Source organism: Trichoderma ghanense, assembly GCF_004382785.1.
Source record: "Trichoderma ghanense strain CCMA-1212 chromosome Unknown scaffold_1, whole genome shotgun sequence".
Taxonomy (NCBI): Eukaryota; Fungi; Ascomycota; class Sordariomycetes; order Hypocreales; family Hypocreaceae; genus Trichoderma; species Trichoderma ghanense.
The window spans coordinates 175,159-199,027 of NW_027395664.1; the positions used below are offsets into that span (position 1 = coordinate 175,159).

Consider the following 23,869-nt stretch of genomic DNA (forward strand, 5'->3'; position numbering starts at 1 on the left):
TCGGAGGGCGGTTCGCGGGGTGTTGAGCCGAGCTGCAGGCGTAACGACAGCTGTGCTTTGGCGGGGAGGTTTCGCTGAGCTCTGCCACGGCAGGCCGAAGGCTATGCGATAAGATGCAGGGAAGAGGGAGAGAGAGGTAGAAATGCAACACTAGGCGCGGTGCTATCTGGCGAGTGACGGAAGCATCCCAGCGCTGGTTTGCTCGGGACAGTCTCTCAGATCAGCACTGAAGCCATCAACAGGACTAGGCGAAGCAGAGACAGAGGTTGCTGCTTGGAGTGAATCGTGCAAGAGAGAGGATTGGTGAGTCGACCGGGCGGCGAGAAGGTACGAGTACTGCTCACCACCTGGTACTAGCCCGGCAGGCGGCGGCACAGTGCGGAGACGGTGCGGTCCAGCAAGTGCCTGCTGCGCCCGCTAGCCCAGGCCGGGGCTTCACAGTGGCTGGCAGGCCTCGCACACGGCGGCAAAGACGCTGGCGAGCAGGCCTGGACGCGCATGCGGCACTGTGCGAGCACCAGTCCAGGTCCGAGGTCTCTATACTAGCGAGATACTCGCCAGTACTTGGAGTCGACTGAAAGCGCCGTGGATGCTGCGTGCGGTTCCAATACCGGATACCACTGCGGCGTCGCTGAAGTCTGTGTGCCTCGTGCTGTGAGGTGTCCGCACTGTACTTGCCTGTACCTTGTACTCTGGAGGAAGCGTTGGTCCACAGCGGCGGGCCCCAGCAGGTTTATTGCAGCGGCGCGGCCAATCGGCAGGGGCCAGGGCCAAGCTGCTGCAGGCAGAGGACGCAGATGGCATGCAAAGAGGGTACCTGTTCATGTACCCGATGTCCAGCTCTTCGCACGAGCGTGTAGCGGCCGCGTACCTCATCAAGCACGGCTGCCTCACGTCCCTACATACAGGTAGGTAAGGTACGTTTTAGCACCTTGCGATCATGTACGCCGCATGTACGGAGCATGTACCAGGCAGGTCACACGTACCTATGAGCTGCTCATCCTGCCTGGGGCCCGAGCTGGCGCTGGTGGATGACGGCGGCCAAGGGCAAAGTACCTGCGCACTGCTCGGAGCCGGACGAGGTACCACTGGGCCGAGACGTGGAACCAGGTGCTGGGTGTGATGCTGCATGTACGGAGACGGTACGGCCAGACGCGCACTGTTCTGCACTGTAACCTGCGGCAGGGTGTGGCCGCCTGCTTTTACCCTTTCCCTCGAAGGACGAACGACGGGAGCGGCTGCGAACTGCGAGCGTGAGCGTCACTGTTGCGAGGCAAGGCACGGCGCATAAGGCCATCGGGCCTCTGAATCAAGGCAAGTTCAGGTTGACTCCAAATAATACCTCTTTTCCTTGCCTTCCATTGCTGCGACGGACGATGGAAAGCCACGGATAGCTGCGGATGGCGCGGATGGCTGTCTCATCAGCCTCTGGCCAGATGATTGGGCACGTATTGCAGCTCGAACGGCTTACTGCCTGACCTCTCCGAGCACCTCGTACCGTCCTTTCAGACTTTTCTTTTTTTTTCCCTGCGGCTTTTTGATTATCAGCGCAACTCAAGTAACCGTCAGGCTAGTCAATGCCTTGTTCTCTCGCACGCACACCCTCGATTATCGTGCGTCATGCGCGTAGCAGCAGCATGCGTCGGATGCCGTGGTGGAAAATGCACCCGACCTGAGTCGTTGATTTGGGCTGTTATCGTTGGTTGGTTGATTCATGTTTAATGTGGTTGGGCACTGCACTGTACACCAAGAACGAAGTACCCTGCATGTACCTGCCCTGACGCACTCAGTTCTGCTCTGCATGTCAGTGCAGGGCTTAATGCGTCCTGTCCACACAAAGTACCGCTGCGCAGCGCAAGTAGGAACAGATACCAGGGCTCTACCTGTGTTTCTAACCTGATCCGATTCCGGGCCCTGGCCCCCCCCCCCCCCCCCCCNGAAAGCTTGGTCGCCTTTTCTTCCTCTTCTCTCTTGTCTCCCTCGTGCCATCACCAACCTATTATCAGGTCGTCGTCTGGTATCATCACCAGAGTTCAGCCATCTCCACCCTGCATGAATGCTCTGCCGGTCCTGTCTGACGCTTGCTGCATGCTAAGCTGCTGCTAGCCCAGCACGATAGCCGGCCATGTGCGTGGGAATGGCACAGGCATGAGCACGAGGCTAAGCATGGCGCCGATTCCATGTCTCGAAGCCACCAACTCAATCAGACCCGGAGGTTCAACAACTGATAGTATTGGACCTACAAAATTCCGTCTCCGTCTCCGTCTCCGGCCAGCGGGCCTCGGCTCCCTTTGCGGCTCGCGTCTCGACTCGACTCGACTCCAGCAACTCGTCCGTGGCTGTCGTTGCTGGCTGAGCATGAGCAGGCGGCTGGCCAAGCAGCATGGGAGATCCTGGTCCAGCCACTGCATGCTCGAGATGCCGGGATCAGTCCGACGAGGCAATTATCCCGTTTGGAGTGCCATCCTGCCCTCTGGGCTCCGTTCTCTCGCACGCCCACCCTCCCGTACGCGACCTGCTGGCGGCACTGTACGAGATACACCAGCGCCAGGGGCTGCTCTGTGCTCTCGACGCGGCCAATGGCTGCCCGGCCACAAGTCGCATCTACAGTGGCAGGAAATGCACTGCATGCTGCCGTGTCCGCCAAGCACCAGCTTTCCTTGAAACCTTGGCCATGCCCTCAGGCCCTCTCTGCCGTCCCCAGCCCAGAAGCGTCGCAGCCAATGCCTTGGCCGGTGCAGTGCACGCATGAGAGGGCGGAGCTATCCGTGGATCTCTTGTTGGGCGTGGTTCCACACGCGACGAGCTGCCGTCTCATGCTGGAACGAAGCGAGTCCATCCGCGGCCCCAGGGTCAAGGTCAAGGACGGCGGCAAAACTCCCATGCTTCGCGGCGGCGTGGAGACCGCTGGCTTGCCGATAGCAGACTTGGTCTCGAAACCCTTTGCTCGTCTGTGCCCAAAAGCTGACTAGCCCCAGGCCTAACCACTTAGCAGCCGCTGAGGACTGGACAGAAGTTCTGACGACTGACGACGCCGCCCTCTGATTGCATGCTCGCTTCACACGCTTGGCCCCTTGGAGCATTAGGGCATCTGCAGCGATGCACGGTGCGAGCGCCTGCTTGCCGATACAGGTAGCCAGCGATCCTGACGCCAGGAACCAGGCCGCTAGCACGCTCGACTCCAGAGAGGCTGATGAGATGGATCCGATATTCGTCCGTTGCGGCTACCTTGCCGTACAGTATAGTCGTGTACCTGCTCGTATTGTGCCACAGTGGCTCAACATTAACCACTTTGGTATGCATGTGGTATGAGCCGCTTGTATCAAAGGCTGTTGTGCCATGTTCTCATCTGAGGCTTGTACTACGACGAGCCTTTGTCGAACGCGGCGATGAAGTACGAGGATGAGATACGATAGGAACTCGACTAGAGCTCTCAGTCACACTTTCTGACTCCCTCAAGGTGAGTTGGTGAGGGAGGTCTAGCAATCTGACCTCCAGCTGTTATCGGCCACCTACTCTCAGCTGAGCGCTCCGATTAGTGCTATGATAGTGCTCTTGATAGCACGGAGAAGTTGCTGACGTTGATGTTAGTAATAGGAACGAATCACAAATTGGGAAAATGAGTCTGGAGCTGTTCATGCTGCTATCTTCGTCCAGCTCTCACCTTGGAACACCATTGGTCGCGCCCTCAACTCGTCTCGGTCGAATGACATTGTCCCGTTCCAACGCCGTTCATGCATACCTAAGATGTATGTAAACTGGCAGTCGGTGGCACTCGAGGCTGTCAATGCGCCCTGCAATTGCTTGCTATGTGCTAGCATACTCTATTCTGATGTAATATCTCCGTTCGGCCATGCTTCTGGGCTATCGAAGGCAAGGCAAAGGCAACCTGGAGGCAAATAGACGTGATACTGTGTGTCAACGTACGAGTTACCAAGCTGTACTCTTGCAGTACGGTTCTCGCACACACATGCAGCGCACTTCAACAAGCCTACCAGCAGCCGTCCAACCTCGCTTAACCCTCACATCCCAATGATCTTCACAGCGTTCCCCACCACAGGCCGGCAGCTCTCTTGTTTCGGATGCTTCTCTACCTTCCAGTAGCCTGCTGTGTGGTTGTGCTCCTTTTTCCGTGCTGGGTCCTCCTGGACATTTGTCGTCTTTGGCCTCCTGGTGAGTGTTGCTGCTGGACCTGAAGCAAAAGAAGGAAAAAAGAAAAGGGAAAAAAAGCATGTCGTCCATTGGTATGGGCATTGTGCGTCGTTCCGAATTATGAATGGCGTCATCTATTCGCGCCATACGGAGTACTTCGTATGGCGATGGCCTGTTGCTGCAACGGACACGAAAGAATCCACTGCTAACTTCCTGAAAATGGAACAGACGAAAATGTTCGTTGGCGTTTTGACATTGCTGCCATTGGAAGCATTGTTGAAACGGCAGCTATACATGTTTCATGGCGCTTCTGATCGCATTCCCTAGGATCTCAGTTCAGATGCGTTTCATCTTCTAATGCAGCCGCCCTCGGTGGCAGCCATCTTGTGCTTCAAAGACACGTCTACATAGACAGTCGTCAACCATTCGGCTTCGGAAATCTGCTATCTTCAGCCCATTCCGAGATTCATATACAGTCTGCGGTTGCGATCGGTGTTGAGAGCTCAGTGGCTCCCAACACCAGATCGGCGAGGGCTGAACTTGTCCCTGAAGATTGTCCAGCCCGAGTCTCTATATTATCGCCGCAGCGTTGATCGCCAATATGTAACCTCAAGTAAGACCGTTTGGGTGATTCTACAGACGGCTACGCGTACGAAGAGAATCTCTGCGGAATCTTTGTCTCCTACATCACGGCAAATGTGCCTCCCGTATGATGTGTATAACAGATGCTGATTCGATGACAGATTCCATCAAACAATGCCGTCCCGTGCCTGGGAACAAGCTGCCGCTGTCCCTACTGTATCTGGGCCCAGACAATCAGTTCATCAGTGGGTCGCCACGATGTGATCACCTACAGTGCCGTTAACACCGTCACACACACCCAACGGCTGCCTTATGCAAGTACCCAAGAGCCCATCATCCCATCAGACCCTTTCCGACCGTTCTATCTTGGTCCAGTTTGGAAACCTAGGCCACATGGACGGAACCAAGGGCTTTCCATTCCATTGCTGGAACAGATAGTACCTAGATCTAGGAACCGCAAAGTCGTCGAGCGAACCATGGCGCTCCTCGCTCGTGTAAGTTCTTAAGCCGCTCAAGGCTAACAGCTCCCAGCACGACGCCAGCCGCCGGATGCATGCAACAAAAACGCTGAGAAAACGCTGTGTCGGGCCAGAGCTCGCGAGGCGAAAGCTTGAACGGAGGCGATGAGGTCACCGAGGCGAAGACGAGACAGACACGAGAAATATTGACCCATGGAACTCCAAACGCACCATCACGTCACCCTGCCGGCAAGAAGGGCAATAGTAGCTCCCTGCCCAAGCCCCCAAGCCAAGCTTCCCTTCCACATCTGATCGGCCATCCGGGGGGGGTCCCCTTCGCTTCAAACCGGAAACCCATACCAACAAGCCTTGCGAGCCCTCGTTTCCAGACCCTCCTCGATGAAGCAGGTTGTTCCTGGACCCATATCAAAACGAGGTCAGGTGCACAACAGGCGCCCAGGGCCCACAGCTTCCCTTGTCCGGGGCTAGGACTTCGCAGAGCGAGAGAAGAGGGCGTCACAAAAAGTTGATGCATCAATTGTTCGGAATGCGAGCTCGGCAGAGCGGGCTGGGGTCTCCAACCCGCTGATTCGCCCTCCGCGTGTGGCTCCCCCATGCACGTTGACTTGACCGACATGTTCCTAACGGGTCTAGACGATGCAGGCTGGTTGAGGGTTGAGTCACATCCAGTTGGTGATGGATGGAGGATTTCCCCATCTCCATCTTGACTGGGGCCGGTGCTTTTCTCGTCTTGGATATGGTGCTGCCTCGAGTGGCCCATACTGTACTGCATGTATAAGTGGGAGCAGGATGTTATATGTTACAAACTGCTGCTGCTGGCCTAATTCCTTTGGGACGTTTTACGGTCACAATATCTAAAAACAGCTCGCAGTTCTCTGCATGCATACTGCTAGTCCTGTGCGTGGGAGGCCGCCCATGTGATTGAATCCAGCAGAAAGAAGAGCCTTCTCTCTTTGCTGTTCTGGAGATGATGGGCTTCCTGTTCCCAGCAATCCCTGCTGGGCTCTTGTCGCTTTGCGAGTCAATGCTCGTCTACAAACGAGCCTACGATGTTATCTCTCACGCCTAGCCAACAACCGCCCAAACCCCGGCCTTGTGCACCTTTTCCGTCAAAGCTGGTGTAAACAGACGCGGCTCTCGAAACCAACCAAGCCTTCCAGCAGAACTGACAAGCTCCGGCCTTATTCTCTCATCCTGGACCTCCATGACTCCAAAAAACAGGTAATCGCATACCCCAAATCTACACAACCCTCGGCTTACCCCAAATTGCCCTCTCCCATGCGCGGGGTCCCCGGCCATTTTCCCTTTGCGAACATCTTTCACCCCGGATTTCGAAGCTCAAATCGGCTCGCCTGCTGACCAGGAACCCTCCCTCCTTTGGGGCGCGCGTCGGCGGCCGGCCCTCCATGGGGGAAAACGAGGGGGGAGGGGGGCGGAGCGGTCTGCGGTAGCGCACGCTTGGTTCGTGCGAAGTGACACCCATCGTGATGGAAACCCCCTGCCAATTTTTCCCCAGATTCTTTTGGACTACGTTCACTAGTAGTAGTTCTCGGGCTCCACGGCCATGCGAAGGTTGGGAGATGGGAACCGAGGCGACCGGCCGTTGTGTCTGGGATTTTGCTTGGCTGTTGTGGTTGCTTGGGGGGTTGTGTGGACGGTGTCTGTGCGTTGCTGGGGAATAAGTATTAGGTATCGTGCAAGGGAGGGCATTTCAGTGACTTGAAGCTGGTGCTGTCTCTGGTCATGAAGCCAAGAACATCCAGACCTATGGTCAGTCAGCTATGCCCTGGTCCCTAGTTCCAGCTGGTCGGAGATGATTGCACCAGTCAGCGCTCTTGTTTGACCATTCAAACCACTGACTAGACATGAGCTATCTCTTCTACTCCGTAGAGATCCCCGAGTTCACCGGCGAGCTTTGGGCACGGAAGCCGCCATTAGTATTAGCTTCTACCGTGCTTCATACGGTAGTCGTAGGCGTCCAGGTTTCCTGAAGGGCTTCGTAATCCTGTAACGATGCCGGTTGTTTCGCCCTACTGTTCGTTCAGATGAACCGCTGACAGTGGACACATCAACCGGGAGTCTGCAGATATGGTTAGATCTACCATCTTTTTTCGCCTTCCACCAGTGAAGTTGTCCCTTTTCCAGCTCAGGTTCTGCCAGGAGTTATAATAAAAGGGCAGATAAGTCCCGGAGGGCATGCGGCTATTGGTTTAGCCGCGCAGATTGAAAGACGGTAATCGCCTCACAGACCAGGGCTTTACCGGTGTGATATTCGCAGCCAGTATGAATGGTGATGGCGAAAAGCCACTTTACTGATGTCGGACATTGGCAATCTCCATTGTATGCACCTGTCGACGAAAAGAGGCTCGCATGAGTGCTGCGGGATTCGGCCAACAGCGTTCTGCCAATGGAGCCTCGATCACCTCAAGTCACACCAACAAGACTGGAAGGGGAATCACAAAAACTTCCCCGAACTGGCTCGAAGACCGGGTTATTCCCCTTTGTTGGTGTCATGAGGCCCCTTCGCATTGGCGCTTGAAACTCCGGAGCTGCTGCACCAACATCCCAAACCTGGTAGTGTGTACTTTGTACTACAATGAAATACTACTCCCTACACACGGCGTGGGATTCTCGTGGGCCGAGCGAACAGACCAAAGCAACACGTTTTGAAAATAGAGCGTGGATGTTGGGAGGCCCTCGAATGCCTGCAATGCCCACGTGCTCGGCTACAGCTCCGGGAAGCTTCGCCCTCTGGACACGGCTTGTTAATAGTAAATATTGGCATTATGCGTCAGCAGCCACTTAAGGCGCATGTTGGACCAACAAGCAGCAGTTATTGATACAAGATAGATCAGACGCCGTCCATTGCACCATGTGCAAAAGAGTCCGTCCGTCCAGTGCGATATTAAATCCCAAAAGGACCCCCGTGGAAAAGAGTCCGCTTCACAGTCCGGCCCACAAACGGCCACCGGTGCTATCTTTGGTGGCGTCCAGGGGTTCGATTCCGTCTTGTCGAACAGCGGCCCTTTGTTCATGACGGTTCGCTGGTCTCTTCAAGACGATCGGCGGCTCGACTTCTTCTTCTTCTTGCTGGGTGGCAGCCCACCACTGCAGCGACGGAAAACCGGGAATGGCCTCGTTACCGCGAGGATTTTTGCATGGTTCAAGAGGAAGCTAATCAAGCATACTGTACATACATACATACGATTGAAGGGTCCTCCCTTAGTTCGCCGCACTTGTTGTGCCACGGGAGAGGTTCGTCCGTCCGGTATGTACTGTATGCCTGGTTCCACTCGCACTTCGGGCCTAAAAACAGCAAAACCGCGCGGTTGGAGCGGGCAAGCGGATCGTGTGTGCTTTCCTTTGGTTGGGCTCTTGCGCGGCATCGCTCGTTGCTGCCTGGGTGTGTATGTACATGCCAGTATGCCTCGCTGATTGGGTTTATCTGTCTCGATTGGACGGCTTTTTGCTGCTTCACGGTAGGCTTTTTTTGGTTAGGGAGGGAGACGGTATACATGAAAACGAGCGATTGCCTGTCATTGGAGCTTGAGCTACGTCCGTCCATTGCATTGGCCTAGGTTGCGTCAATGAAGAAGGGTCGCGAATTGCTGAGATGTATAAAACAGGTAAGCGAGTGGCTAACGCAGCGACAGAGCAGAGGTTTCGTTTCTTTCTGGTGGCAGATGCTGCCCTGTCTTGTGGAAGAGGAATGACATGGTGGCATATATTGTACGAAGCACTGTCAGATATAAAATGCGCAAAGAGATGCTGCCAATAATAAGAACCAACTGGGGAAAGCAATGCCAAGGATGACTACATGCGTTGATATATAGCGACCTCGATACATGACCACTGCAAATGCGTCGTCACACGAGAACAACTCAAAGCAGACTGGGCTGATCGTACGCCAGCCATTTAATGACAGTTGCGAGTATCGCAAGCATGTTCTCGTTCTCTGCTTCGCCTACGAGGGCATGATTGACCAGGCGGCAAGTATAGTGACATGCATGCTTCAACAATGTCTCATAACCAAGGTTGCTTATAACGGACTCGGATGAAGAGGGACAACAGCCAAGTTCTTGCGAAAACAGCACTGCCTAAGAATATAACACGGCGTTGAGCCTCATACACCACGTGAGCCCAGTTCCATAAGAGAGATTGCTTTACCGAGCTCTAGATGTTACGCAGCAGGCATCATTCAGAGCGCGTATCCTGCCATGAGCAAGTGTTTAAACTCCATATCAGTGATTGACATCGTCCTCGTTCTTTCATATATCATAAGCCGGCCCTTGATGACTGATGGCTAAAACGTCAGGCCAGGCAGACCCTTGAATTGACGGCAACGGCATAAGAGAGGCGGGCGCGTAAGATGACAGCCGCAAGAAGATCCTTTGCAGGATTGCCTACTTTTATCAGGTGTCAACACATGCTGCATTCGTTTGTATCTGTATGCACGAGATTACGGTGATTCCTGCTTAGACTCCCGGAATAACCTTAATTCTCAGAGATGGAGAGTTGACCAACCGCGACTCTGTTTCTAAGCTACGCGACATATCAATCTACGATCTACAATCGATCTCTCCATTGTTTGACAACTGAGCAACGACACTCCCGTAGTAGCCCGTGAGCTACTGGAGATTCGCCTCCTTAGAGAAACATCTTTTATACCTCCGATTCAGATTCTCACCTGAGTTGAGGATACCGCCTTGGTCCCCAATTTCCGCATATAGGTGCCGTAGAGAGGACAACGGATAGAACAAATGTCACCCGCGATAGCCTCCTTAGAGAACCCGTAGGCGGTGTGTATCGTATCGCTGCTTGGGAACGGAAAAGCTGTCAACTGTCTCACTGTGGATTTCCGAGGCGGATGCCGACGATGCGTTGCTCGCCCGTTCCGTGCGCAATTCGGGTCGGGCCTGTTTGTATGCAATTCTCTACCCCAAATCTGCCTCTTCCCCAACTTCCCCGGACCCTTTCAAAAACATGTCGACATCATTGCCTTCTTTGATACAACGTATGTCCTCTTAGAAGCAATCGAGAACGCAGTTTTATAGCACTTCGGGCCTTTTATAACGGGGTAGAGCCACTGCCGGTGCAGAAACAGTCTACTGCGGAAGTTCGGCACCCGTGGGGACGGGTATCTCGGCACTCGCCCTGACGTGGGCATTGACTTACCCCTAGATCCAAGATCTAAACGGCAGGTCTTTGTCGAGTTGGCAATTCAGCGAGGCCACTTATTGAAGAGTTCCAACATGGCCCTGCTTAGTTGCGGAGATACTTGCTCATCGGCTTGTAATGGTAGTTGCGGCTCCTCCACTGCTGATGAATTTCCTTGTTCATGAGCCGGTCCTTGTCTTCGTCGATTATACTAGGACGAAGAAGGATGGTGATAACATCTCATGAATCGAAAATGACATTCTGTGCAACGTACGGGGGGTTGTTGAGGGCGAGGAAAGGAGTCGGGGGGCTCTTCCGACGAGTTCATATAAGAAGACGGCGTTGAGTTCGCGACGAGAGGAGCTCTTGAGATCGGCAGCTCAAGCTCTTCATTTGGGTGGGATTTACACGTCAACAACAGTCAACCAAAACCACCAAAACCAACAAAAATGCGCGGCTTGCTTCTCGCCTCTCTTGTCGGCCAGGCCGCCTTCTGCGTTGCCCTCCCGGAAGCCGCTCACAGCCCTCGCGCGGCCGGTGCCCAAGCCTACGCGTCCAACTCGGCCGGCAACTACAAGCTCTCTTCCATCGCCGCTCCTGTCCAAGGCAATGGAAGCCCTGGCTCGTCTACCTGGAACCTGTCCATCGACGACACGAGCTCCGGTTACAAGCAGAAGATCACCGGCTTCGGTGCCGCCGTGACTGATGCCACCGTCACCTCCTTCAACGAGCTCTCCGCCAGCACGCTCAATGAGCTGCTCAACGAGCTCATGACCTCGGCCGGTGCCAACTTCGCCCTCATGCGACACACCATCGGTGCGTCCGATCTGTCTGGCGACCCGGCTTACACGTACGACGACAATGGAGGCAATGCCGACCCCAACCTGACCGGCTTCAACCTCGGTGACCGTGGCACTGCCATGGCCACCATGTTGGCCACGATGAAGGGTCTCAACTCGAACCTGAAGATCTTCGGATCTCCCTGGAGCGCCCCCGGCTGGATGAAGCTGAACAATGCCATCGACGGCAACACCAACAACAACAACCTCAACGACGGCTACCTGACCAACAACGGCGCTCAGTACTCGAGTGCCTTTGCCCAGTACTTTGTCAAGTACATCCAGGCCTTCCAGTCGCACGGCGCCACCATTGACGCCATTACTCTGCAGAACGAGCCGTTGAACAGCCAGGCGGGCTATCCCACCATGTACATGTTCTCGTACGAGCAGGGTGACCTCATCCAGAACTATGTCGGCCCTGCCCTGAAGAGCGCTGGTCTCAGCACCCAGATCTGGACTTACGACCACAATACTGGTAGGTTTCCTCACCCACCTTGACTTCTTAAACAACATTTGAATTGTTGTGTATACGGATGGCTAACGCAGCTACGGCAGACCAAGCCGACTACCCCGAGCAGGTCCTGGGCATTGCCGCCGACTACGTCTCGGCCGTCGCGTGGCACTGCTACGCCAGCAACCTGGACTGGACCGTCCTGACCAACTTCAAGAACCAGTTCCCCAACGTGGAGCAGTACATGACCGAGTGCTGGACCCCGTCCACCGGCGCCTGGAACCAGGCCGCCAGCTTCACCATGGGCCCTCTGCAGAACTGGGCCTCCGGTGTTGCCGCATGGACTCTCGGAACGACCGCCCAGGACGGCCCTCACTTGTCGAGCGGCGGATGCGGCACCTGCACGGGCCTCGTCACCATCAACAACGGCCAGTACACCTTCCAGACTGCCTACTACATGATGGCTCAGTTCAGCAAGTTCATGCCCGTGGGAGCTACCGTCCTGAGCGGCACCGGCAGCTACACTTACTCCTCTGGTGGCGGCGTCCAGTCTGTTGCTTCGCTGAACCCTGACGGAACCCGCACGGTCGTCATTGAGAACACGTTTAGCAACGACATTTACATCCACCTGACAACCCAGAGCGGCGAGGAGTGGAGTGGTAACGTTCCCTCTGAGTCTGTTACTACTTGGGTTCTCCCTGCCGTTTAAGGCGAGAGCGGGTGATGGGATTTTGATGTATATACTTGTCTACATGGTGGGACTCTTCACCGCACATATCTAAATGTAGGGCTTAATGCTCTTGATGCATGAATGAAACAATCAGTTTATGCTATTTGCATGAAGCTTTTCTTGAGCGGAAACCTGAGCCTGAATACACACACTAAGTGAAACTCGTACTGAATAAGGGTTAGGTAGAAATCACGGTCGCATCTCAACGGAAGACAATCCGGCTTTGATGCTCCTTACATATCTCTCTCTCAAAGTCGATTCGTTTGAACAAGCATTGAACAAGTAACAGTTATCGCTCTTTGTATAGCAATTGTGCGTGTTCCGCTTAAGGTCCAAGCACAACCTGTTTCATCACATTCCGGCCAGATAATTCACATTCCCTTCGAAGACTTCCAAAAGAGGGATTTACGGTATGGCCATAAGCAATGGCGTGGACTCTCATCAGCTGATACGGAGTGCTCTTGTGATGGTTCTCGTTCTCACTCATTTTCACAGAAGATCTCACGACTATCGAGATGGGGGCAATTGTAAGACCATCTGAAACACTTGAGAGAAGTTAATGCGTTCCCATAAAGCTATCTGACTCATCTACCACAGCTGTAGTGTTACCATCTCAAATGCCAGCGTCTGCTCAGTTAAACGGATACGGAACCGAAGGGACGGGGTTCGCGCTGTAGCAAGAGAACATCGGATCCTTATCCCCCAAATAACCAACGCACTTTTTACAGTTGAGCACGGTATCCGGATCCCACTTCTTCTTAACAGCAAGCAACTTATCGTAGTTCTTGCCGAAAAACACATTCTGCCAATCTGGTTCGTCCGGATCCGCTTCGTTCAGATAGGCAGCCTGGACGCTAAGGGGCGCCTTGATCGCATCCAGAGCAGATCGAGCAGCCGATGCGATGCCACTGCTAATCTTGTCTGGAGTGCCAGGAAGCCATACAGCAGGAGCTACCAGATGCCACAAGGTCTTCCTCCAAGCCGGATTGACGCTGGTCGCTTGCGCTGCGTCGGCCGTGTTGGGTGCTCCTGTTTTCAAGAGGAGGAAGGCGACTTGAGACGCGAGGGCCTCGCCGAATCCCTCTTTGGCGATCTGCATGGCTCGCAAGATGCCGGTGACCAGCGCGTCAATCTTGGACGGGGTTTCAAAGTTGTCGGTGGTGATGAGTCGGCTTGGGAGCAGGATGGAAGCGCCAACTGTGCCGCCGCGGGCAATGTAATCTGCCTGACCGGTGTAAAACGCCTGCTGAGAGGGGAAGACTTGGTACGAGTTGATGGCGATGTGGACGCCTGGATGCCTTGTCAGAAAAGAGTTGAAGTCGGCGGTGAGGTTCTTGAGCGTTGCCAAGGGGTTGCCGGCGGCGGGGAGGATCTCGAGAAAAGTGACGCCAGCGGGTGCGATCAGGTCGTAGCCGGCAACATGGTTCTGTGACCATTTCGGCTGCTCCCTGGACAAGGTCGTCAGGACATCCCGGAGGACGGTATCATGTGTGACGTTGGAGCTGTCCGGCGTCAGAGTGGCCTCGAGCCTCCACGTCGCCCACTGCGTCTGCGGATAGAGCTGGAACTTGTAGTTGACGAGGATTGCATACGACTGCCCTCCTCCGCCACGCATCGCCCAGAAGAGGTCGGGCTCGTTGCAAGCATTGATGGTTCTGAAGACACCATCAGTCGTGACAACGTCAAACTCGACGGCTTGGTCCACCATCAGGCCATGCGTAGGACCAAGCGGACCGTGGCCACCGCCCTGGCCGAAGCCGCCGGCGATACCGACCGTAGGGCAGCCTCCAACCGTGACCATCATGCCGTGCTTGTCGAAGAAAGCAAGAGACTCCTCTGCGTTGACGCCTGCACCGATAATGCCGATGTTTTGTTTATTGGAAGCTGCGCAGTTGTGGGCTGTGAAGGAGGATTTGAAGGCCGTGTTCTTCATGTTGCGGGTTCGCAGGCCCAGCGTGTTGGCGGCAGCGCTTCGGCCGAGGTAGTCATGGCCGGTGTTCTTGACCACGATGCGTATACCGTGCTTTTTGGTGAAGGCGAGAGTGGCGGTGATGTCGGCAGGCGTCTCGGCGTCAACGTAGAGAGGAGATATCCTTCCGAGAGAGCAGGTCGGCGCCTGAGGCGGGACGATGCCGGGATAGCAGTTTGCACTCCCGCAAGCTTCCCACTGGGTAATTTGCTGAGCGCCGGACGTTGACTCTCGAAAGGTGCCGTTTGAGTAGTTGTCCAGGACGTTGGCACAGACGTTGGCATCAAAGTTGGGTGAACTGGCAAAGCAAGGACTCGCGAGCATAACTGGGACCTTCAGACGTCCAGAGATGGTCTTGTTGAACGCGTTCCATTCTTGGAGACTGGGCCAGCAGGCCTGTCCTGGTTGGCAAATGAACGAGGAAGCACCAACCGCTGAAGCGATGAAGCTCGCCAACACGAGGAGCCTTTTTCTCTCTCCAAAGAACATGTTGAAGTAGTATGGGAGAGAGAAGAGAGTTGAGGAGCAGAGGGCAAATCGCTTGAGTGTGAACTCGAGGGCATCCAGCTCTATATATGCTTATTTCTAGTGACTTTATCGGTTTGGGTTCTATCGATCCATTCCAAAGATACCAAGCATCACATAACATGACTACCTAGCACTCCCAGCCAAAGGCCTCCTGACTCATCGCTGAGAGCATGCCTCAGACTCTTGATGCGTATGTGACTCTTGCATACTCCGCATGAAATCACTGAGACTGTCCAATCTAGGGGCTATAGAAGCATTCAAGCAATCATATGAGGAGGTACATATGTGACGAATAAGGCTTCCGCAGTATCACGGGAGCAAGGGCCAACAACCTTTGCCCAGAATCATGCCACTGCTTCTTCTCTGAATCGCATGTTGGTCAGGGGAAGCTCCGGATTTCACACACTATTCGTGGCAACGCGCAAAGACGGAATGCAACGATTTCTGTCGTTAGATCCTGTTAACTCATGAACTCAGGCTGTATTGCGAAGATACCCAATGGGGTGCTACAGTTGTTGTCGATTTCCCGAAAGATATTACCAAGGATCGAGAACTCAGTCAATTTTCCGCATTCAAAGAATTTGATGGCACTATTTCTTTCCAAGTCTCAACATCTCACTCGAATAGAAGCGAGTAGCATATCTAGATAGATCACCGTAATCTTGACAAAGTGACTGCGGGTTATGTCGTACTCTGATACTCAATCTTCGATCTGACGCAGCCTTGCACTTCCTGAACCCTGCCGGAAATTGAGTCATATCCATGTAGTAGACACAACATCTGCGCGTGCGTATGGCTTATATACCAAGAGTGTGAAGAAGCTGCAACTCAGTCTTTGGGCGTGACTTGAATGATCAAGGTCGCTGACTGTAGTTGCTACGCGGCGGTTGGGCGAATCATCGACCCCGATGCTTCATGATCATCAGGACAGCTTGTGCATGCATTTGATGCTCATGATGGCTTCCGTGTTTACAGCGTCTGGATGGTTGAGCAGGCAGTTCCTCCATACGAGCCGCCAAGGTTTGAGAGACCGCGGAACCCTAGAACCCAACTTGCAACCAGCCACTTCGTACTTCGTAACTTAGGTCGTGATTGTTCAGTGCTCGTATGTTTTCGTACTTCCGAGTATTCGGGAGACATTGCTCTTCCTTTAGGCTATATGATTGCCGTTTGTCGATACATGACGCCATTTCGATCACAGACGGGGAGCCCGAACTCCGTACTTTCAAATCCGTCACTGTTCAAAGGCTTGAAAGACGCTTCTAGAACGGGCCTATCCACTTGCCTAGCAGTAATTAGCCTTTCGACAGATGCCTGGTCCTCTGTAATTCACCCAGACAATCTTCGACCGATGATCACGTCCTCGATCTGAGGAGCCTCGGCCATCGAGTCCTCCGTCCGAAGCAATCTATTCTGCATATGGCACTCCGCAGTTACCGCCTTTTCAAGTGCCGAGCGGAGTTTGTCGACGGCAAGCTTCCAATCCTTGTGAGCCACCAATCCCAGTTCGTCTTCCTCAAAGCAGATGCGTTTCGACCTGATAGCCTTCTCATATGGTCATAGCCCATGCGATACCTCCACGGAGCATACGAGGCCAGATTCCGCGCCGATTCCCATACCAAAGCGGGGTCCTTTCATATTCCGAGAGAAGTCTTGAAACGATGAACACATTATCGTTCCGATTGCGATTTCTTGAAGGTCCGCGGGTCGGAGACAGACCGCTGCCGCAGGGGGGAGGTTTGATCAGGTTACATGTACATTGTTCTCTTCGTGTGCAGCTTTCAGTACCTTATTCACGCTTTCCTCAGACACAGCAATATCTGCGACTAAATCGTCTTATAAGACTTAAAGCACTCCATTGATCACTATGACATCTCTCTTCATCTATCTTGCAGCGACGCGGGACTTCTTGCTGACAGGGCTGGCCGCATTCTACCTGTGCGCATATGCAGCATACAGATTTGCTTCTTTGGGACCGAAAGCGGATATCATCATCCAATTTGGCCCAAGGCCAATGCAGCAAATGCCGATGAGCGTGGGTGGCATGACTGCTTCAATTGTCATGGCTTCAATCAACGCCGCGGATGCAAAACAGAACTCTCCTATCATCTATTCGTTCAACGCCGCCACGCACTCGATCTCTACATCAGACCCCATCGGCAAACCGGCGACGCTGACACACGTCCGAGCCTGAATCTGAGTCAATTCAACTCTCACTCAACCAACGACGGGATACATGGGCTTACGGGGAAAGGAGCGGAAAAGAACTTTGCGTATCCCTCATTCATGGGCCCAAAGTTGTCCATCGTGGTCAAGTAGACATTGACCTTGATGATCCGCTTGAGGGACGAATTGGCGGCTTCCAAAAGGGCAGAGATGTTGCGGATGGTTTGCTCCTGTGCATAGGGGGGGGTTTAGCGACTAGCTTCAATCACGTCTGCTGCTGCTAGGATAGCTATCGTGGCTTCTTCTTTCTCACCGTGCGGTCCGTTACTGTGCCTTCGATGAGTTTGCCCGTCTTTGGGTCGATGCCGATGTTTCCGGAACAGTAGACGAGGCCGTTGTAGACTTGGGCTTGCGAGAAGAGGGAAATGGGCGCTGGGGCGGCGTCTGTTTGGACTGGTTGGGGAGACGGCATCTTGGCGATGTTGATTGTTCCTTTCCGTTGAGTCTTGTGATTACAGCTGTGGCTCTGTAAGGTTGAAGGACACCTGCTATGATATCTTCCTTAAATCTAGGTGTTCCATACTTTATATTCAACGACTACAAGGCCGAGTTCCCATCTTGCTTCTGCTGTGCCACCGTATAGAATCCCATCTTATCGTCAACCCCACCTCAAAGGGCGTAGTAGCTCCATTGATTCCATTTCTCGCGATATCTCGGACTCTTCAAGCGGATACCCCTCGCCTAAATCGGATTGAATTTGTCATCCGATCGAACGGTTTGAGGCGTTCATTGGCTCCGGTGATGACGATCGAGGGCTCTTTGTCATCCGGCTGAATCAGCAATGCCGCGAATAGCCATGGATAGTATCCCCCAATAGTGATGGCCTTCAGGACACCGTGATTACCTTACACTAAGGAGAAGCAGCCGATTGCGGCGAAGGAATGGAGTTGTTAATGGTCGTGATTAGGCTGGGGCCAAATGCAGTACGGTCAGGCATATCGGCGACAAGAATTGATCCGGATGGGGTGCAAATACCGAGTTGTCAACCCTTCCTTATCGCTCATCTCAGTCTCTTCATACGGACATTCCGAGTTCTTTACATCCCATTTCTATACGATCCTGTTCCTGTCCATTTTGGTGATCGACATGGACGAACAAATAGACATTGTCAGCCCCCCAAGCTTTGGACGGGCGTTCGGGGAGAAGCACTTCATGTTCAAACCGGGTTTCATCCATCTGAACCAAGGTAAGTTACCCATTACCCTTTATTACAAGGATCTTAATCTGACCAGACGTCATCTCTATCCTCAGGATCCTACGGAGGATATCCTCGTCCAGTGCGCGATGCTCTACGATCCGTCCAAGACGCAGTCCAAGCCGAGCCGGATAACTTCGTCCGATACACCTATCCGGCGAAACTGGATGAAATCCGTGGTATACTCGCAGAGCATCTGCACGCTGCCGACAAGGATGAGATTGTCCTGGTGCCGAATGCAACAACGGCGCTGAATACAGTGCTTCGCAACTTAAGGTACCAGCCGGGTGATATGATTGCATACGTACAAGGGACCTATGGAGCAATCGAGAAGACGGTGGATTACCTTGTCGAAAGTACGCCTGTCGAGAGCGTCTATATCCCGTTTGATCCCATCACGGATGATGATGGTACGCTTGTTGAGTCGTTTCGATCTGTGTTGCAGGAGCATCGTGGCCGTGTCCGGGTGGCTATTTTCGACACTATCATGAGCATGCCTGGGCTCAGGATGCCATTTGAGCGTCTAGCACAAACATGTCGAGAATTCGGGGCATTGAGTGCCATTGATGGGGCGCATGGCATTGGCTTGATTGACCTGGATCTGGACAAATTGGGGGCTGATTTCCTGACGACAAATTGCCACAAGTGAGGCTTCGATTGGTCGTGTGGCTATAAGTACCTCATATACTGACAATGCTGCTAGATGGCTCTTTGTGCCACATACCTGCGCTGTCTTATACGTCGCCTTGAAGAAGCAGCAGCTCATGCGGTCCTCGCTTCCGACGTCTCACGGTTTTCAACCACTACCCGAGGTCCTGCAGATGAAGCAGTACATAAGCCCATACGAACTTCCAGCCTCCAAGAATCCATTTGTGTTTCAATTCAGCTATACTGGAACAATCGACAATGGCCCCTCTCTGTGCATACCCGCCGCAATCAGTTTCAGAAAGGAGGTTTGTGGAGGAGAGGAAGCGATTAGAGATTATTGTCAATCGCTAGCCCGTAAAGGCGAAAAGCTTGTAGTTGAGATACTGCAGACGCGAACGCTACCCATGCCAGAGTCGAAGCGCGTTGCTTTTGCCAATGTCCAGCTCCCTCTTGAGATTTTCTCGGGCGTTTCTGCGGAAAAGGCAGGCTTGGTTCCCTTGGCGGATGTCCCAAAGGTTATTGACTTTATTTTGCAATCCCTTGCTCGGGACTACAATACTTTTGTCAATATCGCGTTCATTTCGGGGTCTTTGTGGGCACGGTTTTCGGCTCAGGTGTATCTGGAGCTGCAAGACTTTGAGTGTGGTGCTAAAGCGTTGAAAGAGCTGTGTGAGAAAGTCGCGAACAAGGAGTATGTGTGATAGTGGGGTTCAAGTCATTAATGGTTCAAATTCCTCCTTGTTTTGGGCATAAGGAAAAGGTAGAGATATGTATTCACTATCTATACGAGTTAGATTGGTTCTTTGAAGACATTTAGTTTGCTCCCTCCAGCCATTAGTCTCACTATCAGGCCGTCTTGTTCAGTTTGGCGGCCCACTCGTCCACCTGCAAAACTTCATCCACGATGGTCGGCCAGATGATCTTCTCTGCGGCCTCCTTCAGCTGAATCGAAAATCCAGCAGTTGCATCGCTTCTATAATGGGGTTAGCAAATCAAGATTGCGAAAAAGTAAGGTCACAGAGTATACGCACATGATTGTAACGTGGTAGCCCCTGAGGTGATCCTACGTTAGCCAACGCTCTTTACAACTGACACTGCAGTACTCACATCTCGACAGCATAGCGAGCAGTAGATTCCAGGCACGTATTAGCAACCATTCCGGCAACGACAACATGCGTAATGTCTCGTTGGCGAAGGTGATAGTCGAGATCGGTGTTGGCAAAAGAGCTACATCCCTTGTTAGCACCAACACAGCTCCTATCTCTAGAAGACCATTGGCATTTCAGCAATTTACCTGCTGTTCCAGTGGCGTGAGACAATCGCATCGCCATTGCTCCGATCCGGCTCGAGTCCCTTCATGATTTCTGCTCCAAAGCTGCCCACTGTAAAGGCCTTGGTTTGCTGGATGGTGAGCTGGCTCTTGGACATGTGCTTCCAGTCGTCAAACTGGCCTTCTTCGAACAGTTGGTGTTGGCAGTAGAGGATAGGCAGTTTGTTGCTTCTGGCGATCTTGACGAACTTCTGGAGGTTGTTCACGGTGTCGGTGGCGTTCATGCTGTCCTTGACGAGGGAGTAGATCTTGCCCTCTGGGTGCAAGAACTCGTTGAGAGGGTCGATGAGCAGAACGGCTGTCTTCTCCTGCATTTTGAAGATGGGTTCGATTGGAGCGTTTAAGGTTGTTGAAGCTGTGTATTTGCTGATTCGATGAACTTGTTTGAGAAGAATTGTTGAAAAAAAAATGTTTGAACTTCAACAGAGTATATATACTCAATGACAACGAGGGGCGCAGAGCTGAAAACCAACTATTCTCTCGATAGCAAGACACTCCGTATACCCGGTCGGAGCTCTTTTCCCCAAAGAGATGACTTGAATAAGCAACCCGGAACAAGCTGGACGGTATCGACGTAGCCGAGGCCAGTCAACCCTGTCATTGCTCAATCAGCTTGAGTCGTGGCTTTGTCATCGTCATTTGTCAGATTCTGGATGCCGTGTTTCCCGTATGATTCTCACAAGTCGGGCGCGTTTGCGGTGTTGCGGTGTTGCGGTGTTATAATTGCGGTGTTATCTTGACGGGGCTCGGTGTTATAGCCCTGTTGCGGTGTTTTGGCAGTTCGCCTGATGCTACTGCAAGCTTCGGCTTCTCGTGTCGCTTGGCAGCCTTCGGCTAGTAGATCATGGATCATCATGAATCATTGACCTGACCAATTAAGCGGTTTTAGGAAACTATCTCGAGTCCCATTGAATAGTTTTTCTTTTATCAACAGTAAAGAACATCATGGAAGAGCACATTTCATCAGCCGAAGAACTTCGAGCATCCGAGCTTTTTTGGCGCTTAGGTATCACGTCGTGCGAGTGTAAATACAGTGTGACCAAACACAGACCGAAATGAGTTTAGACGGCCGATAACTGAGCTGACATTATGGCCTGTTATTCCCATCTCTGCAGAGATCGCCCAGTTGATTGCTGTCTCCTTGGATATCCAAGGAAGTTCGGTGTTACAGTTCAGAGACTACATGCATTCACGGGTAGCTCCAGTTGACATGGTGGTCGACGTTGGGCCACAACTTGCAACATGCACACGAAACATATTGCTTCATTCGTGTACGAAATTTGGTCATGAACCAATAGATAGCGCACCCGGACCATATCCCCAAAAATGACCGATACGCAGGTGTACGGCTCTATGGCAGGTATTATCCGAGGCCAGACGACTTCCGCGTCGATGTCTAGCACATCAACTCTACTTCTCAAGAGTCATCAAAGTACTGGGCCGCAGTACTCGGACTCTGTACAGAATCAAACCTGATATACCCCCACAAACCCAAACGAAGGTCAGGATGTCTTTGCCGTCGGCAGTCTCACTGTCAAATCCAGCCATCGACACCAAAGCCATCTGTAGTTACAGCGGACTAAATAGATCAGATCCCAGGGATGATTAACACTACCGATGGTTACCGAGTATACTCATGAGTTCTCATGCTAGAGGAATTCCTTTAAAAGTAGTTTCGAGAGAGATGGACTCTATTATCTTCTGACATGCTTTTGTCCCTCATTGAAAAGACTGCCTTCCCTTTCTGTATGGGCTTCCCAAATAGGCAACTCTTATGTAAGACTAATTAGTCATCGAGGAGCTGTTATAGCCTCCTCTGCTCTCCAATGCATCTTTGCTTGCCAACCAACCCCTGTCCAGTCTTTCTTTCTATCCATCCGACGGTATCCGCGATGGATCAACAATAAGACGATGACTTGTCCTCTTCTGGATTGATGACCAATCGATGGTGTCTGCTCTAGACAACTATCACCAACTTGATTCCACATACTGCACGGCAGAATGCGGGGAGAGCCGATATCGGCCGATTAAGAGACTTGAGGGGCGCTTGCCGAGTTGGGAAACAAATACTTGACCTCAATAAAACAACACAGAGACTCGTCGAAACCTCTCCTATCAAATTATAACCCCAACCACATTGTACGGAGTAGACACTCAAACATCCTTCAAGATGCCCATGTACAACTTTGAACTTGCCATCAAGCTCAGCCAGACCCAGAAAATGGCTCTGGTGCGCAGAATCACCGATTGGCACGCCACCACATTCAGAGCACCGCGATTCATCGTCAACGTCCGCTTCATCGACGTCACCCAGGGCCCCCTGTCAGACTCATACGTCGGCGGTGTCCCGCGAAACATCAACCGCCTGTTTGTCAGTCTTCGAAGTGGTACTAGCCGCACCCAGGAGCAGCTGGAAGGCATGGCCGATAAGCTTGAGGGGTTCTGGAACGAGACTGTTGGAAAGGACTCGATTACGAAGCAGCTGAAAGGTGTTTTCATCATGGGAGAGATTGATGTTGCGAAGGAAGCGGGGTTCCATCTGCCTCTGGTAAGTTTGACTCTGTGTCTCAGGTGAACTTCGTTACTAACGTATGGCCAGCCTGGTCATTTTGAACAATGGGTCAAGGATAACACGGACGAGTTTAAGCGTATGGCGGAAGAGGGCGACCCAGATGCGCAGCAGGTTGTTGAGGAGATTAAGGTCAGACCTGAGTTCCAGAAGTAATCGAAGTGCCAGATCGTAAGTAGTGTGTTGGTTGCAGCTAGGGATTGTTGATATCAACCCTGGATGCTGAAAACGTGGGCAGAAAACCAGTCTTTATTAGGGCGGCACTTCAAGAGCGACACTTTCATAAGAAAAGGAAACATAGTCCCCGAGCATTGTGTCTCCTGACTTATCTCATTACACTCGCATACAATGTCTTTGAGATCCTGACTTACCTACTTGCATAGCATCATAGTCTTTGCCATCTCCGTATCCCCACTGTGTCTGACTAATCGTGATTACTACACAGCTCTCCACCGGATGGCTTGCGTCTCGTGTTAACCAAATACAGAACATGTTGCTGAAGGCGTCGTCCCGTCGGTTGAATTCGACTTGGAACAATGACAATCATGCCCTGTCATTAAGCCTCAGGTTCAAACCGATTCATCTGCAATACTATCTCTGTTTGAATGATGAAAGTCAGACGCTCCCACGTTCAGTAAATGTAAGCAAACAACCAACTGTTGGGCATTTAATATCAGCAACCTGGTCAAGCCGATCCACCATTTGCCATTCCAGGCCATCAAATCGATACGGCATGTCACCGAATCTCCATCGTTCCCGGAACCACGGAGCAACACCCAACTGACAGCCTCCGTTTCCCATCAAGGAACCTCCATGTTTTGTGGGAAGCACTAGACAAGGCCCTGTCAGTTAGTGGACCTGACCTTGCATAGTGGACCAAGCCGTCGGACGTCAAAAGCATGTGAAAGCGACCGAGATCAGATTGATCTGGGGTTCCTTTTTGGTTCCAACGTTTGAGCGCCACCTGTTGCTCTGACAGGCGGTTGGTAAAGTCACCACTCTAGCTCATTATCA

General features: G+C 52.6%; 7 protein-coding genes across 7 annotated transcripts; 4 read left to right on the forward strand and 3 right to left on the reverse strand.

Moving 5' to 3' along the window:
• Positions 1-2,579: 2,579 nt before the first annotated feature.
• Positions 2,580-3,045, forward strand: CCMA1212_001407 (uncharacterized protein; the record flags this gene model as incomplete). The annotated part of the gene is made up of 2 exons (XM_073698833.1): positions 2,580-2,949; positions 2,996-3,045. 2 exons carry the CDS (start codon positions 2,580-2,582, stop codon positions 3,043-3,045), a joined length of 420 nt encoding a protein of 139 aa, XP_073562289.1.
• Positions 3,046-10,819: 7,774 nt separating this feature from the next.
• CCMA1212_001408 (uncharacterized protein) lies at positions 10,820-12,369 on the forward strand (the record flags this gene model as incomplete). The annotated part of the gene is made up of 2 exons (XM_073698834.1): positions 10,820-11,684; positions 11,765-12,369. 2 exons carry the CDS (start codon positions 10,820-10,822, stop codon positions 12,367-12,369), a joined length of 1,470 nt encoding a protein of 489 aa, XP_073562293.1.
• Positions 12,370-13,021: 652 nt separating this feature from the next.
• On the reverse strand, positions 13,022-14,848 carry CCMA1212_001409 (putative FAD-linked oxidoreductase; the record flags this gene model as incomplete). The annotated part of the gene is made up of 1 exon (XM_073698835.1): positions 13,022-14,848. The coding sequence occupies one exon, from the start codon at positions 14,846-14,848 to the stop codon at positions 13,022-13,024; it is 1,827 nt and encodes a 608-aa protein (XP_073562292.1).
• A 2,148-nt stretch (positions 14,849-16,996) lies between these two features.
• On the reverse strand, positions 16,997-17,525 carry CCMA1212_001410 (Protein HMF1; the record flags this gene model as incomplete). Its single annotated transcript, XM_073698836.1, has 3 exons — positions 16,997-17,077; positions 17,134-17,283; positions 17,367-17,525. The coding sequence occupies 3 exons, from the start codon at positions 17,523-17,525 to the stop codon at positions 16,997-16,999; spliced, it is 390 nt and encodes a 129-aa protein (XP_073561810.1).
• A 674-nt stretch (positions 17,526-18,199) lies between these two features.
• Positions 18,200-19,657, forward strand: CCMA1212_001411 (uncharacterized protein; the record flags this gene model as incomplete). Its single annotated transcript, XM_073698837.1, has 3 exons — positions 18,200-18,299; positions 18,365-18,953; positions 19,012-19,657. The coding sequence occupies 3 exons, from the start codon at positions 18,200-18,202 to the stop codon at positions 19,655-19,657; spliced, it is 1,335 nt and encodes a 444-aa protein (XP_073561811.1).
• A 145-nt stretch (positions 19,658-19,802) lies between these two features.
• Positions 19,803-20,600, reverse strand: CCMA1212_001412 (Peroxyureidoacrylate/ureidoacrylate amidohydrolase RutB; the record flags this gene model as incomplete). The annotated part of the gene is made up of 4 exons (XM_073698838.1): positions 19,803-19,929; positions 19,988-20,008; positions 20,064-20,183; positions 20,251-20,600. The coding sequence occupies 4 exons, from the start codon at positions 20,598-20,600 to the stop codon at positions 19,803-19,805; spliced, it is 618 nt and encodes a 205-aa protein (XP_073561812.1).
• A 1,856-nt stretch (positions 20,601-22,456) lies between these two features.
• On the forward strand, positions 22,457-23,011 carry CCMA1212_001413 (uncharacterized protein; the record flags this gene model as incomplete). The annotated part of the gene is made up of 2 exons (XM_073698839.1): positions 22,457-22,834; positions 22,886-23,011. 2 exons carry the CDS (start codon positions 22,457-22,459, stop codon positions 23,009-23,011), a joined length of 504 nt encoding a protein of 167 aa, XP_073561813.1.
• Positions 23,012-23,869: the final 858 nt, after the last annotated feature.